This window comes from Trachurus trachurus (genome assembly GCF_905171665.1).
Source record: "Trachurus trachurus genome assembly, chromosome: 4".
NCBI lineage: Eukaryota > Metazoa > Chordata > Actinopteri > Carangiformes > Carangidae > Trachurus > Trachurus trachurus.
In genome coordinates this window covers 16,390,506-16,407,860 of record NC_139898.1, presented here as the reverse complement: position 1 = coordinate 16,407,860, position 17,355 = coordinate 16,390,506, and the positions used below count along the sequence as shown (strand labels likewise).

General features: G+C 41.2%; 2 protein-coding genes across 4 annotated transcripts in view; one reads left to right on the top strand and one right to left on the bottom strand.

The window, feature by feature from the left end:
* The window catches only part of elavl4 (ELAV like neuron-specific RNA binding protein 4), a gene marked incomplete at both ends in the record, with an annotated part of 77,610 nt that extends 73,532 nt beyond the window's left edge, over positions 1-4,078 (bottom strand). The window contains 2 exons of one of the 2 annotated variants that reach the window (XM_083969986.1): positions 3,181-3,321; positions 4,031-4,078. In XM_083969986.1, coding sequence (XP_083826112.1) covers positions 3,181-3,321; positions 4,031-4,078 — 189 coding nt within the window. The remainder of the gene's footprint in view (positions 1-3,180; positions 3,322-4,030) is intronic. The other variant, XM_083969987.1, reaches the window with a different exon arrangement.
* Positions 4,079-8,762: 4,684 nt separating this feature from the next.
* agbl4 (AGBL carboxypeptidase 4) overlaps positions 8,763-17,355 on the top strand; it is a gene marked incomplete at its 5' end in the record, with an annotated part of 263,314 nt that continues 254,721 nt past the window's right edge. The window contains 2 exons of one of the 2 annotated variants that reach the window (XM_083969985.1): positions 8,763-8,815; positions 10,189-10,304. In XM_083969985.1, coding sequence (XP_083826111.1) covers positions 8,766-8,815; positions 10,189-10,304 — 166 coding nt within the window. Of the gene's footprint in view, positions 8,816-10,184; positions 10,305-17,355 lie in introns of both variants that reach the window. The other variant, XM_083969984.1, reaches the window with a different exon arrangement.

Below are 17,355 nucleotides of genomic sequence, written 5' to 3'. Positions count from 1 at the left end.
GTTAATGTGAGTCATCAACCACTTTTTTTTTGTCCGTCCTGTATTAATCAGCTACCATTGTACTTGTGGCATGATTCTTATTGTCAGCGTATTTTGCACATATCTCCATCTCTTGTTTCCTTCTCGACGAGCATCTCTTTCCTTTGTGGCGTCGTTCAGTCTGCTGCACCTGTTTGTGCCACGCTGACAACAGGGTTGTGGAGCACAAATGAACTAATTTCCTGGATATAGAGAACACTGCAATCAAGGAAAGCGGAAATGTAGCAAGCGGCAGATGGAAGAAGCTAATCATTGTTATGAAATAGAGATGACCTCTAACTATCTCCTAGCTGCTATTATGCATGTTTGCCAGCCAGTGTGTTGTGCACACCCCTCTCTCACCTTCTTCCTTCTTTGCCTGTTTGTTGTTGTAGTGTTGATGAACCTCTCATGCAGGTTCTGAAATGCAACCCTCTTTTTCTTCTTTTTTTTTTGAATGTTGAAACAGAAAAGATTGGAGTTGTCAAACAAAGCCTAGTGTCACATAGAGAACGGCAGCTGCCTGCAGTGGGTAATCAGTGGAGCTTTCTACAAATTAACAACATTCAGCTCTGAAGCACGGCGCACTGCAGGTTTTTAGATCTGGGCTTTTGAAAATTAGATCTCAGTGACTGAAATACGGAATAACGGGAATAACAACAGTTTACAGTTTAATTTTTCCTCACGTGTTTTTTTAAAATTCTTATCAGCGACGTCTAAGGTGACTTGTCTGAGATTATAATCTTTGTGCTGTAACACTGCAGATGCTCATTATGAACTCAGGGATATCAGTTAAAATGTAATTAATTGTACGCTGAATCTCTTCTCTGCGTGCCTGATGGCTTCAGAATTTAATTCTTTGAATGCTCTTTTAAATGTACCATCCTGCAGCTTGAAACACAACTGAGAACTTGTGCACACACAAGCAGATACAAAGTGACAGGACGTGTAGCACAAACACAAACACACACTCTAAACAAACTAAACACACAGTGTGGCCCGGGGAAGTAATAGCAAACTTTACTGCTGCTGGAGGACAACCGTTTTATCTCTTTATTCATTTATCAAAGCACTATTTTAATGCTGTGGTGCATTAAATAGAATTGCACTGTAGTAGCTTATTTTTGAATGATAATATTAGTCAAAAAGTTTCAGTGATTAAAAGATAAAAATCACTGAATGTTTTATGAAACAATTAATTTCCTCCGTATTGGATATACTCTACAGTGTTCTGCTACTGCTACAGAATTGTATTTCCTTTTGATGGTAGCTACCGACAAAAAAGAAAAGAAAAGTGATGCTGCTTTTGAGGCTTTACACACCAAAGCCACCATAATCTTCCAGCACATTTATCTAATGTATGCAAATGATCTTGCTGTGCTTAATGAAGGCACCATTAATCACTAAAACGATGGCTTTTTTAACCAGGGAAATCATGCGCATATACACACATGCAGACAAGAAACACTCTCAAATGCATACACAAGCACATGCACTCATTTACCCACACACACACACACACACACACACAGATACACAGAGGAACACGCCTCATCACCAGCAACACATTGATGACAAATGTGCGAAATTACAAAAACAAACCATTACCAAACCATTTTACCAGAAATTGAACTATGTACGATGAGGACCTCATAGGGAATTCATTTGAATTCATCTAGTCTGTACTTAATCTTCCTTACCACCCTGTGCTGCTGAATTTAACGAAATGTGCAACTAGTCATCTGATCATCATGTTCCGCCCCGCAATCGACTGGTTAAGTAATCACCTCAAATTCCATCTAATAAGACACCGATAAGATGCATCAAAATATGTTAGAGTGTCAATCATATTTATATAATAAATTCAGCTAATTAGTTCCACTGGTTTCAACAAATAATTTATGGTCCAGCAGCTTTATGCAAACAGCAGATAACACTGTTGTGAGTCAAAAAAGGGGCAGTGGGAAAAACAGTCATTTTGTGTGCTGTATGATGACAACAAAACACTGGCAGACGTCTTTGAACTCATGTAAGAATTCAAAGGAAAAAAAACGAAAAACATTTTTGAAGCCCAACTCCTCACGGACGTATTTCAACGCTTATCCTCGCCGTGCATTTGCATACAGTTGACGGAAACCCCTGGGTACAGTCAGCAGCATGACAGTGGGTTATGAAGGCTTCCGGGAGGCTCTGGGGTGTGGATCTGAGCCAGTTTAAAGGGGAGCCGAACCAATGAAGAGCCCACAGCGGATTAGACACCCACAGCTTCATGTCGCTTTAATGCGGCGAGTCAGGGATTTTCTTACAACGCTTTTGCCTAAACGCTCAGGGTTTTCTCATGCCCCTTTTTCTCTCTCATTCCCTTCCCCTTGAAGTAATCTTTTTCTATGTAAATGGCAAAGTAGTGTTGATTGCAGTGCAAAATGTCCCATCTATCTACAGTGTGCAGTCCCTGCTTCCTTCTGCTAATGTGACTTGTCAGATCTTGATTGGTATTGAATCGGATTGATAGTTACAATCAAATGTCATTTGAAATCTATCATCTTACACAACTCCACATGCCCTATGGGTGTTGAAAAATAATCTTTCCTTTTAAAGGTTTTTATATAAAGTTTCAACACATTTAGAATTGTGTGTGTGTGTGTGTGTCTGTTTACTGATTTACTATGAAAGTTAATTGATTATCAAAAGGCAAGCACAAACATTAAATGCAAATCCCGCAGATGCAGACAGAATTCACAAAATACAACAAACATAAAATATATTACCCTCACAAACACACACACCCACACACACACACACACTCACACACACACACACACAAACAGCTCAAATTCCCTTGATAACAGGCTGACTGGCAGAGGCTAAAGACGGAGTAGGCGTCTGTAATTGAACAAACATAACAATGTAAATATTTACTAATTCCATCCATTGGGGATACAGACAGAATCCCACAATTGATTTGCTCTCTTTCTCCTCTTTAACGCATACACACAATACACACACACACACACACACACACACACACAAAAACAGAAATAGATTCACACTTGTACTAACTATCACTCTCCTCTTCTTCTCCTTTTCTACTTTTCTCAATATTACGTTTGCCTGTGTTAGGGTTAAAGAGATGGAGATACATTGGTCTGTCTATCCTCTTACCAGGGGTGACCTGTAGCCCATCTGGGCTGGCGATGACAGGAGATCCCTGGGAAATAGCGGCGAGTGCGTCTCGGGGACGGAGCCCACGCCACTGGCTGCTAGTCCCGAGAGCTGCCCGTACCTCGCCATCATCTTGAGATGCTGCTCACAGAACGCACACGCTCATACACAGACACAGGAGGAGAGGGGAGGAGAGAGAGGGAGAGAGAAAGAGAGAGAGAGAGAGAGAGTGAGGGACGGAAAAAAGAGAGAGGGAAAGGGTGTGAGAGCAGGGAAGGAGATAACAGCAGGTAGGAAGGACCGTAAGAATGGTAAAGGACAGAAGAGGGGAGCAGGGTGGGGGTGGGGGGCACATGAAGAAAGAGGAGGTAGAGGGGGATTACAGAACACTTGGCTTTCGCACAAATGCATGTGTGAACATACACACATACACATACACTCGCACTAGCAGACGTACTGTAACGTGCACATGAGGGCACACACTACTATTTTAGCCCCAGGTGGGCAATTTCACAAGCAAGCCTATGTTTGATGGGTTTGATGGCTACCTTGGTTTTGTAGTAGGGGAACATAAAGTCGAGACACTAGCTATCCGTTTATTATTACAAGCCAGGATGAGTGTGAGAAGCGTAGTAGCAGTCCCCCTTTTGCTTCGTGCCGACCATCGTGCCGGGGAAATATAATAAACAGCAGCTGTTATCAATCATCCCCTTTGCCTTCTGGCTATAAGCATACACAAGTGTACAGACACGCACACGCACTTACATAGGACAACACACATGACAGAATGGTTGGCAGCAGACATACACAGGTGAGGTGTGGAGAAAGAAGCAAATCCAAATTTCTTTACCTCATTGCTCAACAAAGCGGCGTTGAGTGTTCGGCTTATTTCGAACATGTTCAGAGTCGGTGCTTTTTTTTGTTCGTTCTGTCCTTTTATTTTCAGATTCTCTTCAGTTCTTTGCTCCCCCTTTTTCTGGTCTACGGTTGGGAGTCAGTCCCCGGGAACACAAAAAAGAAAGAAAGAAAAAATGAAATCAATTGAAAAAAAGAGGGGGATAAAAAAAATCCTCTTTAATTTTCAGATTTTGGAGTTTTGACTTTTCAGTCCTCTATTCTTTTCTCTCTGTCTCCCCTGTCTGTTGATGCACCTCTGCTGGCTGTGGCTGTAGTGGTGGCGTTTGTGCCCAGGGTCTCCGCACACGTCTAAGGAGTCAATATGCTGTTTTTCTCTCTCTCTCTTTCTCTCTCTCTCTCCCTCTCTCTCTTTTTAAAAAAAAATCTCCCAAGAGTCAGCACATTAAAACAGGCAGTCAGGCAGTCGGTGGGTTGGTGGGTCGAGCTGGCGGGCTGGCTGGCTCCCTTATCTGTCCCCCACACACTGGCTCACACAATACGCTCCGATCCTCACACTGCTCGCTAGCAGATTAGCCTGTCCCAAAACATAGCACTTAGTTTAAACTCCCCTCCCTTTTGCTCTCTCTCTCTCTCTCTGTATCACTCCTCTAGCTGTCTCCTCTGCTCTCCCTCCCTCCCTCCCTCTCTTGCTCTATCTCTCTCTGCATCTCTCTCTCTCTCTCTCTCTCTCTCTCCCACCATTGCTCACGCATTGATGCAGCTACAGTTCACTGTGCTACCACAAGGTGGGAAGACTGTTCTAGCAACAGCGACACCATCGCCGCCACATCCATTCCTCTCCGTGCCACTCCTACCTTTCAGATTTTCTTCTCTTCTCCCCTTTTCATGTGTGTTTATAACACACAACTATTGATGGTGAACGTGTTTTTGCATTTACTGTAGCGCTAACCACCCTGACCAGATCAAACGTACAACCAGAGATAAATTGGTGAGGCGTGCAAGGACTAATATTGTTTGGTTGTGTTATCTAATTATGGCTTTTACAAAAACAGGATGTGGATTCAAATGTGGAAAAAGGGCTATCAGAGACTTGATGGAGGAAAGCACTTCCTTTGAGGTGTTTTTGTGACAGACAGAGCTAAAGTAATGTAATGTAATAAAACCTGTACACTATAGGGAGACCTTAAAGAGAGTGGAAATCAAGGGTACCTCTCAGTAATAACTACCAGAGGAAAAATGTGAGGGTTGGGCTGATGTGAGCATCAAGGTCAGGTGGTTGTCCTTTTCCTCAGCAGGGTGTGGCACAGCGATGACGAAGCAGCCAGTCACAGACACGGCAGGAGATCCCAACTAAGGAACAAACAACCAAGCAAAAAAAGAAAAAAGATTACTGCGATGCGAGCCAAGAATATGATTCACTACCAGAATGTGATTCAGTCGATAACACCTGAGACATTTCAAAATAATGACTCATAGAGTGCTGTATCTGCATCCAGTGAAATGTGAAAAAAGTCTAAATGTTTATGGAATTTAGGGCTGTTTATGGAAAATATAAGAAGATAAATTGTTTCATGAAAATAATGCTGTTAGAGTGATTGCCATTGTCATCATCTTTACTAGTGCTAATCTAAGTGGTGTCTTTCTTGCCGCTCCATCAGCGAGGCAAAGGATTTATTCCCAGTGTTTTGAATGTGCTTTTCGCCGTCTTGGACCAGAAGTGGGGAGAGCGGCCAGTTAATAGCAGCCTATTGACACGGGACCATCTGTTTAGGTGGACACTGTCCAGCACAGTGATGAGAGGGAGGGAGGGAGGGAGGGAGAGAAAGAGGGACAGAGAGAAGAGTGGGTGATGACGAATCAGTGAGAGAGGGGGGGGGGGGGGGGGGGGGGGGGGAGTAAGGTGAAGGTACAAACCAGAGGAAGTGTTAGGAAACAATTTGTTTCAACAGATGTTTATGTCAGACAGGGAGGGAAAAAATCTGTAGAGACAGCAAGGATGTGGCACATAATATTGTTTACATGTTTTAAATTAGCACATTTTCTCATTTTACATTTTCATCACTAACAGGATATGTGAGGGTATCAATAGCTACATATCTGTGTTGTGGCACTGTCGTTGGCTTCAGTTCCCTCAGAAAAGGACTGCTAGCCACATCCCTGTTCTGTAAAGCCCACAGTCTCTGGAGACGGCTGGTCCGGCAGAGCCCTGGGGGGAGCTGTCAGTTGAATCATCCAGAGTAAGGGCTGATTCCTCAGTCAGCTGCCTCTCAAGCCTTCCTCTCTGACCCAGCCTCACTCCCCTGAGCCCCCTGATTGCTGTCACCATAGTGATTCTCTGTGTACTGCCGGCTGGCTCCCTCCAAAGTGCCCACCCCCCTAACCTGCCTCTCACAGCCACCGGTTTCCAACTCGCTGCCACTTGCACCCCGTGTTTTGATTTTTGCACGACTTCCTTCTTCACTCATGATGGACTTTATGTGTGGAAGTCCTCGGCTGACCAGAGTAAAAAGGGTTTCCCTGTTTTTGCTGAAGTACAGATACAAAAACATAAATTGTCGCGTGCGCACACACGCACATGCACGTCTCACGCATTGAGCTTCAGGGTGGAAATATAAAGAAGAAATTCTTTGTGTCAGTTTTTTTCTCTTCCAGTGGTGGTACTGAGCTACAAGCACTGACTTATTTGATCATTTTACAGTTTAGAAGAAAGACGTATCTTTCTGAAAGAATGAAAAGCAAGCCTTGGAAATATCTTTGCTGTGCCAAAGCTACAGTATTGTTTCCCCCAAGGGGCTTCTGATATGTTCTGCACAGGATTGTGACGCTGTGGTGTGTCCTCCAGTCACTAGCAACCCACGCTTAAAATAGCCACAATTTCTTAAAGTTAGTGTAGCTTCTGTATGTAACCATGACAGGCATGTCTACATGTGAAGCACATTCATATGTGCAGAAATCATTAGGGGTCAAAAATGTTTTCATAAGCATGTAAAAATACACTCTCCTGAGAGATAATTAAAATTTGAGAGGCCATAGTGTGGATTGTACTTCTCTTTCATGTTATTCTGTTTCCCATTGATGGATGTGTTCATTAAATCATTGCTGCGCTTCGCAAACACCATAACAAGAAACATGCGTGATACTTAAGCAGAGAGAAGAGAGGTTATTGTTGAAAGTGTTGCTATTTTTTCCATCCCTCTTCAAACATATTTTAAGGAGGACACATCATTATGGAATTTGAATCTTTGAAAGAAAAGGAAACCCATCAAGAAAAGCACTTAGTGTAACTCTGCACTTCCTACACTATATTTGATCTACTCTGATGCCAACATGGGACACCACGTGTTATCACATCACAGCCACATCACTTAATTGAAAGTAATTATTAGATTTAACTACTAAATGTGAGTGTTGCTCATTAGATCATGTTACATACAGGAGCTAAAATGCTATGAATATGGCAGAGACAAACCAGGATCTTATGGTATATTCAACTACTCTTTGGCAATCTTTTTATTTAATAAGCTCTGAGAAACAAGGAAAACATGTAGCACACCTACAGTAATTCATTCTTCTCATGCTCCATAATTCAATTTCAATCTCCCTCTTGAAAATAAATGATTGTACCACCATAGACCTCTTTAGTTGGCATAGTGTTAAAGGAATGACATAGCATGGAGGACAGCTATTCAATTTTCAATTTTAACAAAATATTACACAGCAGCTCTGTATTCTCTTCCTGTCATCTGAGAAATAATCAGTCCGACCTATCTACTCAGCAGCCTGTTGATGCTTGCCATCAAATACAGATCACACACTGAGAGAAAAACCATTGCCCTCTCCCTGGTCTCATTCATTTGGTCCTGTTACACACAGCTTATAACCTGAAAATTAGCAGCAGTCTGCATGCCTCTTGCTCCAGGAGTTGTGCGGCTGCTCATTTGATGTACTTAATCAGGTGCAGCCTTTGTAATGGGAAAGGAATAGGGCCAGGCTTGATTGGCCTTGATGACATCTATGCTCCAATTGTCTAGAAAACCTCCAGCTTTAATCGATCTGCAGTATAATTCAGAGTCTCTGGCTGCTGTCAGCAATGATTGGCTTTTTTTCTCTGAAAATACCATTAAAAATGCAGGTATGGCTGCAATAAAACTGTGGGGTGTGTAATTCACTGATTACAGTTTAAAGGCAGCGTATGGGTCATTTGCTCACAGAATGTCAATGTTGAATGTACACTATCCTAAGTTAGTATAGCATATTTCCCCCTTCATTATAGAGATAATTTTTATCAATATAGACTGTTAAGTAGCCGATACCATTTGGGAATATTTTAGAAATTGAGTTTTCATTTGGAGAGGAAAACTTTATTTCTTTCCACACTGACATACCAGTGACTTATCAGCTGATCGGCATTTTTGTGTTTTACTTCTGTGTATTTTCTAGTTGGATAATATCGATTTGCTATGTTTAGGCTAATCATTTCTGTAGCCTACATTGAAACCATCAATATCCGTGTCTATTGTTATCTGCTTGTTTAGTGCACACAATTATGAACTTCAATTTAAAACTGGCACATCTGACCTACTGCACACGACGTAGGCTCCTTAATGTGTGGACCGATGTCTTCTTGTCTGCAGCGACGCACTGATGGGGAAGACAGCGCCTCTCCCTCTTTCTCCTCCTGCTCCGTTGCCGGGGCAACACTCGGAGAGCGTCGGCTGCTCTGTGATATGGAGAGGAAGATGGAGGAAAACACTGTGAGAGACGTCGAGACTGGTGTGTAAAAAACGAGTTTTACCTGACTTCCTCTTCTTTGCTACTCAGGCAAAAGGAAGGGCATGATACCCGGTTACCTGAAAAAGAACATGTGCATGTTTCGGGGGCTCGCTGCGTGTCCGTATTAATGCAACGTGAAGCGTGCTAACCCTTCTAGCTAGCAGGTGCAAGGATGTAAACAACAGTCATGTCACCAGCATGTTATGAGCTAGCTTTGCAGCTACACACGTTAACCAGCCTTATAACTAACTGTGAGCAGGTACTAAACCTCACGGAAGGACTTGAGGAAGCTGTTTGCATGTTAACGTGCACCACTTGGCCATGAGGGCGAGCTATAGTTAGTGCAGGTGTAGTGGCTATGTGTGTCGGCTAGCTAGCTCTATGTTACCTGGATTAGTCTGAAGTAAAACCTCCGCTGAACTGCTGTGTAGCTAATTAGCTCACTTTGGCGACCTGAAGTTGTTCCTGCTTACCTGCCTCACCAACCTTTGTCCGTTTCACTCTTAAATTAGAGCTATAGTACGTGAACAAATCATGTAAGCTCCACGACAGAAAACATAACAAAGAATTTGAAACCTGAGAGGTGGGGGACTAAATACTTACAAAAGTTTGTTGTGTCGTCTGTCGTGCCACAAATTGTGTTTGTAAACTTTTAAACAACCTACCTTTAAACAAGCTGGTAGTATCAAGATTACACAAAGCGTGTGTTTTTCTTTCAGTAGGCTATATACAGTAGGCTACTGCTATATTCACTCTACAGACGCTGACTGTTGCTGTTCAATCGATAATATTGCATGAACTACTACAGTAAATTTGACGTAGCCTACATAGGCATACACACATAGCATTTATTCATTTGTTTTACAATGAATAAACAATAACACAAATGCATAACTAGCAAAGATCAACTCACAACAATGCAGACCAACCAGATTTACAGTGTCATTTCGTGAATGCAGGTGAAGGATATTTGTAATGTAACCTACAGCTTTTGAAATTGAGATAAATCACTTTGAATCTTACATTGACATAGTATTGTGTAACTTAGATATCCAGATGTTCAAGTGCAAATGTGCTGCAAAAAAATGTTCAATTTATTTGTAATACTCAATTTTGTGCTGCAGTGTTTTGTTTTCATTGTGTCTATGGAGTGACAATTAATTGATAATAATTAAATATTGCCCATAGTTTATTTGGTCCTCAATGGCAGCATATGTTTTTAGATTTACAATAAATCAGTGTCATTCTGTAGAGAGTACACCCATCGATGAATGATCTGAAAGCTCTAAAATTAAAGTCAGAAAAAACAAATGCTCAAACAACACTTTTGAATAAAGTGAGAACTTTTTTCCTGCATTTCTCTTTATCTTCAGGCAGTGAAACTGGAGAAGATGCCTTGGTAGGGAATGTGAACAAACTGACGGTGAGCCCACCAGGATATACGGGAGCTGTGCGAAAAGGACACCTGACTTTTGATGCCTGCTTTGAGAGTGGTGAGTATAGTTAAAAGGAAAAACACAGTGCCTGTTTATTAAAAACAAAAACAAACATTGACTTAGTAATATATATATAGCTTTATTTTAATAAACCATGACACAAATGTTTTTTATATTGCTCCTTTCATGTTGGAAATATCCTCATTTTGTGTAAAGTGGTAGTGTTGTGGTCAGTGGTGAATGCAAATGGCAACAAGCTGACAAGATTTGGTACCAGGCCCCCCCCCCAAAAAAATAAAAAAATAAATAATTGAAAATCAAAAAAATTTATAATATTGACTCAAATCTCCTTTGAAAAAGTTATTCAGTTATTCTCAGATGTTTTTATCGGTCAAGGGCATCGTAATGAGTTTATTGTATAGCATGTTTAGCTACAGTATATCAGGGCCTGAAATTCATTTTCCAAAAGTGGGGGGAATTCCCCCTCTAAGGGCTTCACATGGGGGAGATTTTACTTTGTTGGGGGGGGCTACAGGTCAAATGTCCTATTACCTGATATTACATTTTGTCCCTTCTCTCCGAGTGGTTATCTTTTGGAGCTGCATCTGTGTCATTAGTCTTTGTTTTGGTGGCTCCCTCTTCTCTCTAGTCTCCTTGCCCTATTCCTTCGGTAGCCCAAATATCATATGCTATATTTTTGCTTTAGATATAAATGATGCTGCAACTACACAGTGTGTAGTTTTATTTGTCACATGCTTAAGTACAATACTCTGTTTGTAAAATCAGTGTTACAGGGTTTTCCCTGACTTGACAGTTGTACTTTCAGATATTGTCCCCCCTCTATTAAATATGAAAGGAGGCTGAAAATCACAGGACATGTCTGTTCTGATTATGTAAGTCAGAGGTGCTGACATGTGTGTTTCTGACACATTCTACATCTCAGAGGCGACGTCTTTCCACATACGGGCTTCCTTCGTCTTTCAAACGGGGGGTTTGTGCAAGACACGATCCCACATGCACGCTGTAACCAAGGAGGGTGGCCAGAATCACCTTAGATAGACAGGAAAACCCTGTTTTAAAGTCGGGCGGACATGTGCGTGGGCTTCCCCTGTAAAGACGACGCCGCTAGAAAAAAAAAAGGCCGGCTCACCTGCTCCTTGCAGGGACAAACTGTCAGAGTAGCTCTGCTGTTTCTCTCTCTTTAGCCTGTTGTTTGTACTTTGAGTTGAGTTTAACAATGGAATATCTAACCTCAATCTGAGCACGATCAGATGAGCCGGAGCATAATGGATGTGGCGCTGTACAGCTGTAGCGTGTGTGTGTGTTTTATAACATTGACAAGAAAAAAGTCCATCTAACTTTATTCAGTAGGTTAACTATACAAAGACGTGTGTGTGTCATTAAGTCAGACCGTCTGATGCAGCACTCCTGTAGTGTGTACTAATGTTGGCTGGTTTGAAATATGTGTGGGAATTTCCCGCATAATGAGTGTTAGATTTGTGGGAATCAGTTAAATTATGCGCGATACCTGCAATCCCGCAGTGGATTTCAGGCACCGTATGTGTACTTTAACTTTCTTCAGTCAAAGACATACAGTGTTTTACTCTCTATTTCCTTACTCTGGGTTCCTATGCAGATTTGTAGTGTCTATTTTCTCTGTTTTTCCTCTGATATTACAGAAACTCACAACTAGAATGCACACCATCCATTAGCTGATACAGAAATTCCAACACATTGTATAGTTTCACCAGAACTGGATTATCTCCATACCACCTTTCGCAGCCTGAACTTTCCATCAAATACCTCCAGCTTGTTTAGAATGCTGCAGCTAAAATTCTCATTATGAGTAGATCAAATAAATTTGACTGCAGAACATAAATTGGTTGCCTATTCAAACTAGAGCTGACATTAAGGTCCTTTTGAATTTTAAATCTTTGTACAGATTAGCACCATTTTGTTTGTCCAACCTTATCAGGCTATATGTTCCAGCCCACAATCTCTGTCCATTAAATGTGGTGTGTTTATATAGTCTGAGAAAAAAAGAGAAATCAGTTCTACGTCTGTGTTTTTGCCTTTCTGTCCAACTTCCACTGGCCATCAGAACCACCATCTTCATAAAGTTTTTGCCCAGACCTACAACTAGTACTACTACTACCAATACTACTGGAACAACAACAACAACTATTTGTACAAATAACCAAGTCCAGTTGTTTTCGATTGAAAATTCCTTTGAGATACTATGACCTGGACAAATGAGAACTAATATTATTAATCATGACAATTACTTTCAAAAGGTGATGCTAATTGTGATTCATATGCTGTTGAGTGTTTTATATTTAATATAACATTTACAGGTGAACAATTGAAGCAGGTTATTAGACTATTAGACTTTTTCAAGCTTGTTTAAAAAGGATCTGAGAGCTCTGGCAGGGACTATATCTTAGTAAGAGGTAGGGATGTCCCGATCCGATATTGATATCGGATTTATGTCCGATATCAGCCAAAAAAACGAATGTCGGATTATGTCGGACTGCATCTAAAATCTCCGATATAAACGCTCCGATAAAAGCAGTCCATTATTCCGCTCCGGCACTTCTGTCCCATATGAATAGGTGACTCGTTCACACTCCAACACAGTAGGTGGCGGTAATGCACCTTAATGTTGGTGCGCTGCCCGAAGTGAAGAAGAGCGCCCGGCTCCAGCATGCAGAGATCACATGGGCTGTGTTCGAAACCACATACTCCATACTACATACTTCCATACTGCATACTTCCATACTCCATACTACATACTAATCGATCATACAGTATGCAGAGCGTTCACACTGCTGCGTACTATGATAACCCACAATGCATTTCGCTCCTGCCCGAGCCGAAATCAGCCGCCCTGAAGCTGATTTCACTTAAGCTCTAAACTCTGTAAATATATAACTTCAGCAACATTTGAAACATTTTCAGGCGAGAAAGTACTACTTCGTATCCCCATGGTGTTGAAAAAATTAGAAAATAACACCTATTTACAATTTTAGTCGGACGAAGTCGGACTTCTCTGGCGTTAGTAAAACCAGCCGTAGTGAGCACTGTACTTCCGGTTTCTGTGTCAAAATAAAGCACCCGTTGCAATTGACCATAAAGAAAGCCGTTACAATGACGTCAGTGCTCTTACTTTATAAACAGGAAGTGAACCTGTCCCCACTGTGGCTAGCTTGGAAACGCCGTTTGGACCGACCTCGTGCTCCTCCTTCTCCGTTCTTTTTTTTTTTTTTTTTCGCGGCAAGGAAGAGGCGGTCCTTGACGTCACGTTGCGTTGCATCTTGGGTAGTTTGAGTATGAGTAGTGACCTCATGATGTATACTCAACATTTCGGCCGAATCTAGTATGCATCCGGGAACTTCTCGCCTACTGCAAATCGCATACTGCGCAGTGTGAACATACTGCATACTCAAATCGTTAGTATGAATAGTACGAGTAGTAGGAGAAGTATGCGGTTTCGAACACAGCCATGATCACAACAACAACAGCGTGTGTGCGATTCATCCATGGTCTCATCATGGTTCTTTTTACAGTCTATGTCCATGGTGCGATTGTAGCAAGGAGAAGTGATGTCGGCCGTGTGGCACGTAGGCACGTGTACACACACACACACACACACACACACACACACACACACACACACACACACACACACACAGACAGACACGGGTGTATGGACAGGTCGCGCTTGCCCGCTAGTAAACGGTAAATGCCCTATATTGCTCTAAATGTACAGTTCAAATTAACTACCGACGGGGTCGGTGGTCAGATTCTTCTGGAGGAAGACCAGCTGGTCCACATGTTGTGCCGTGTTAACAGCGCTAAAGCCATAATTAAATTAACGATACTAATTTCTGTTAGCCCGTCTATGGCGTTTTACATTATACGTAAGCATTAAGCTAGCGGGCTTTATGCTTAGTTGTGACACTGGCTGTGTGTTTTGAACGTTGTTTCAAACTATGTGGGTTTCATTAAACATCTTTGATGCTTAAATATTGCTGCTTAATATATTGCTTTACTCCTCTTTTTATTTTATGTATGCCATTTTTACTGTAGGGCAGGCTATAATCTTCAATTTGGAGTGACAAATAAAACCTTGAAGCAAGAAGATTTTGCCTTTTGTTTGACATTGATGTACATACAGTAATTCAATAACAGTTGTAAATTAGGTTTATTTTTTAATATTTTACAGTTCAAAAGTAAGCTCACTACTGTCTGTCCCATAGAAGAACATGACAGCGGCAGCCTGTCAGTCAGCAACAGGAGGACTCTCCTTTGTATTAGAATTTGAAAAATATAAATAATCATTTTTTTTCACCACCCCTAATATCGGATCAATATCGGTATCGGGCCGATATTGAAGGCTGCAATATCGGTATCGTACCGGAAGTGAAAAAGTGGTATCGGGACATCCCTAGTAACTGTGCGTTCACACCAAAAGCTTCCAAAGCGTCAAAAACGCCGGAAGTCAATTCATTTTCAATGAGAGCCTGGCGACTCTGAGCGTCCAAAGCGTCAACAGGCGTCGCAGCGCTTCCAAAGCGTCCAAAGCGTCACCAGATGAGAAGTTGAGCCAGGTTTAACTTTAGGGTAATTAGCTATGAAGCGGTCAAGCGGCAACCGGCGGCAACCTGTCAGAATAGAGATGTCCGTCGGCTGCCTTTTTCCCCCTTTTTTTTGTATTTCGGCTCCCCAATGACCAGCACGATCAAACTTTGACGTCAGTCACGTGACAAGCGGCCAAAGCGGCTGAAAATATTTGCCGTTTTGGGAGCTGTCTTGTCTGACGCCCACCCTCGAGCGTTTTTGACGCTTTGGAAGCTTTTGGTGTGAACGCACAGTAAGAGGCATTGCTGACCCTCACTAGAGCCATGTTGGTCGTTTTGCGGTCTGTTAAGAAGAAGTTGACTAACAGGTGGAATATATTTAAGTATATTTGGAAGGTTTATCGACCTACTACTCGGCCCATCTCTTATGTTGGTGCTCGACATATAAAAGGATTAAGTTAATATGCTCCAGTGTCGTTTGTTAATTGCTTTTGTTTGCCTTTTTGTGACAGCTGAATGATGCGACAATGAAAATAAAGTACTTTCTCAGCACGGACAAGGTCAGTTGGGTAGACTCTCACAGGCACACACTCAAGCACACAAGTAGGCAGAGTAAATCAGTGAATCAGCCGGTCTCTCTGGGACTAAATCTCTGTGTGGAGATTAGGTTCAGATGCCACTCAGATTTCATATTTCCACAGACAAGTCCATTTTGGTTTCTGCAGACTGAGATGAGCTTTAACTTCACCCTGATGTCTGGCCTTGGTGTCGTTGCCAATGTTGTTCTCCCAAATTTTATTTTTGCTCTTATCTTATCTTTGTTACACTTTTTTTTTTTTGCAAAGTTAGATATTATCTAGTCACATGCAAACACGTTTTCATAGTTGTTGCATATTCTAAACCTATTAGTAATTATTTCATGAAATATAAAGGAATATAAAGGGGCAAATAAAGGAATGATAACCTACTCCACAGTTTAGTATTCAGTAGATAAGACACAAGCAAAGGTGAGTGTAAAATATAGAACCACTTCATAAAGATGTAAACATGTTACTTTGGAGGACTGTGCTGATATCAGTGTGGTGATGGCCCCCTTTTTTTTTATATATATAAATTTACCCTGTTTCCCAGATGACATGGCCAGAGGAGCTCAGACATTGATTAATGGTTGCTGAGCTCCCACACTGAGATCAGCTAACATACCAGTGTCTCTGGCTCCGGATGCATCTCCTGAATGATTTATGGAATTGATATTAATCTCTTTCCAGTAACTGCATTACTAAAGTTAGAATGGGGGATAAATTGATGTTTGCCAGCCAATGTCAAATAAATGCCCTGTTGCTGTTTCATATAAACAACACTGATTTTGTCCTCCTTATTTAAGAGTGAGCCTTGATATCAGTTTATAGTAGTTCTTTCACAGTGCTTTTTGCGTGTATGCTGAGCTAACCAGGAAGTTATTATCCTCTGATAGTTATTCCAAAACTGGTAATTCACTTAGTTTTTCTTAAAGTGGTACTCAACCCAAAATAAGTTTTTTGTGTTGATACACACAGCTGCGAAAAAAGTGTTCAAAACTGTGTGCAAGGAGTTAAAAAAACTCAAATCAGTACCTTCAATCAAAGTTTTCAATTTGGCGTAATAGGTAAATTTATTTCAGTCAAACAGATGCAATATGTGTAATCCTTAACACCTGAAATTGGAATTTAAAAACTTCATAAAACAATTTATGTTTATATACACTACTCACAAAAAGTTTCAACTTCCCATCTGAAGCCTCGACATGGCCAGGTACTGTTGATGGATTGTTAGGTGTCGTCTTGGTCTCATGATGTCAAAATGTGATAAGGTATAAGTATAAGGAAGAGGACTGTTTAAATACAAATCATCATTCCAGAACATTTAGTAGTCGAATTATGGATCAGACACTTGTTATGATTGCGGTTAATTACCTTATTTGAGAACAGCATATTATGTTTTCAGTACTGAAACACTGAACAGTTGGACATGTGCATTCAAAAGTTTAGAGAAGGTCAAATCAAGTTCATCTACAAAGGTTATAGTGCTTTTAGGTGCATTCTGAAATTTCATCTGAAAGCCGAATATCCCTAACATTTTGAGTAGTGTACTGTATGAGGATCTAATGAAACCTTTGGTAAAAATGAAAAGGCACACCAATTTGTCACTGGAATATGTAATGACAGCATGAGATAAAAAGAGTTTTTGCAAATAGAAACAGTACTCATATTTTCTAGTTACTTAGTGAAACGTGAGGGTTGTATGTTAGGGTCTGTAGCCACTAGCCACACAGTCACATTACTGAGTCTTATTATAGGTTGTGGATTTTAACCTTTATGAGATATCTAGTTTTCCTAAACCAGGGGCCTGTCATATTGTGTTTATGGTAGATTTAGTGCCCATATACACTTGATAAGACATGCATAAGCAAAGTATCAGTAAAGCTTTAAAATGAGCTGTTGTTTTTCACACATCCTGTCTGATATCTGTGATACCAATGACAGCAGGGA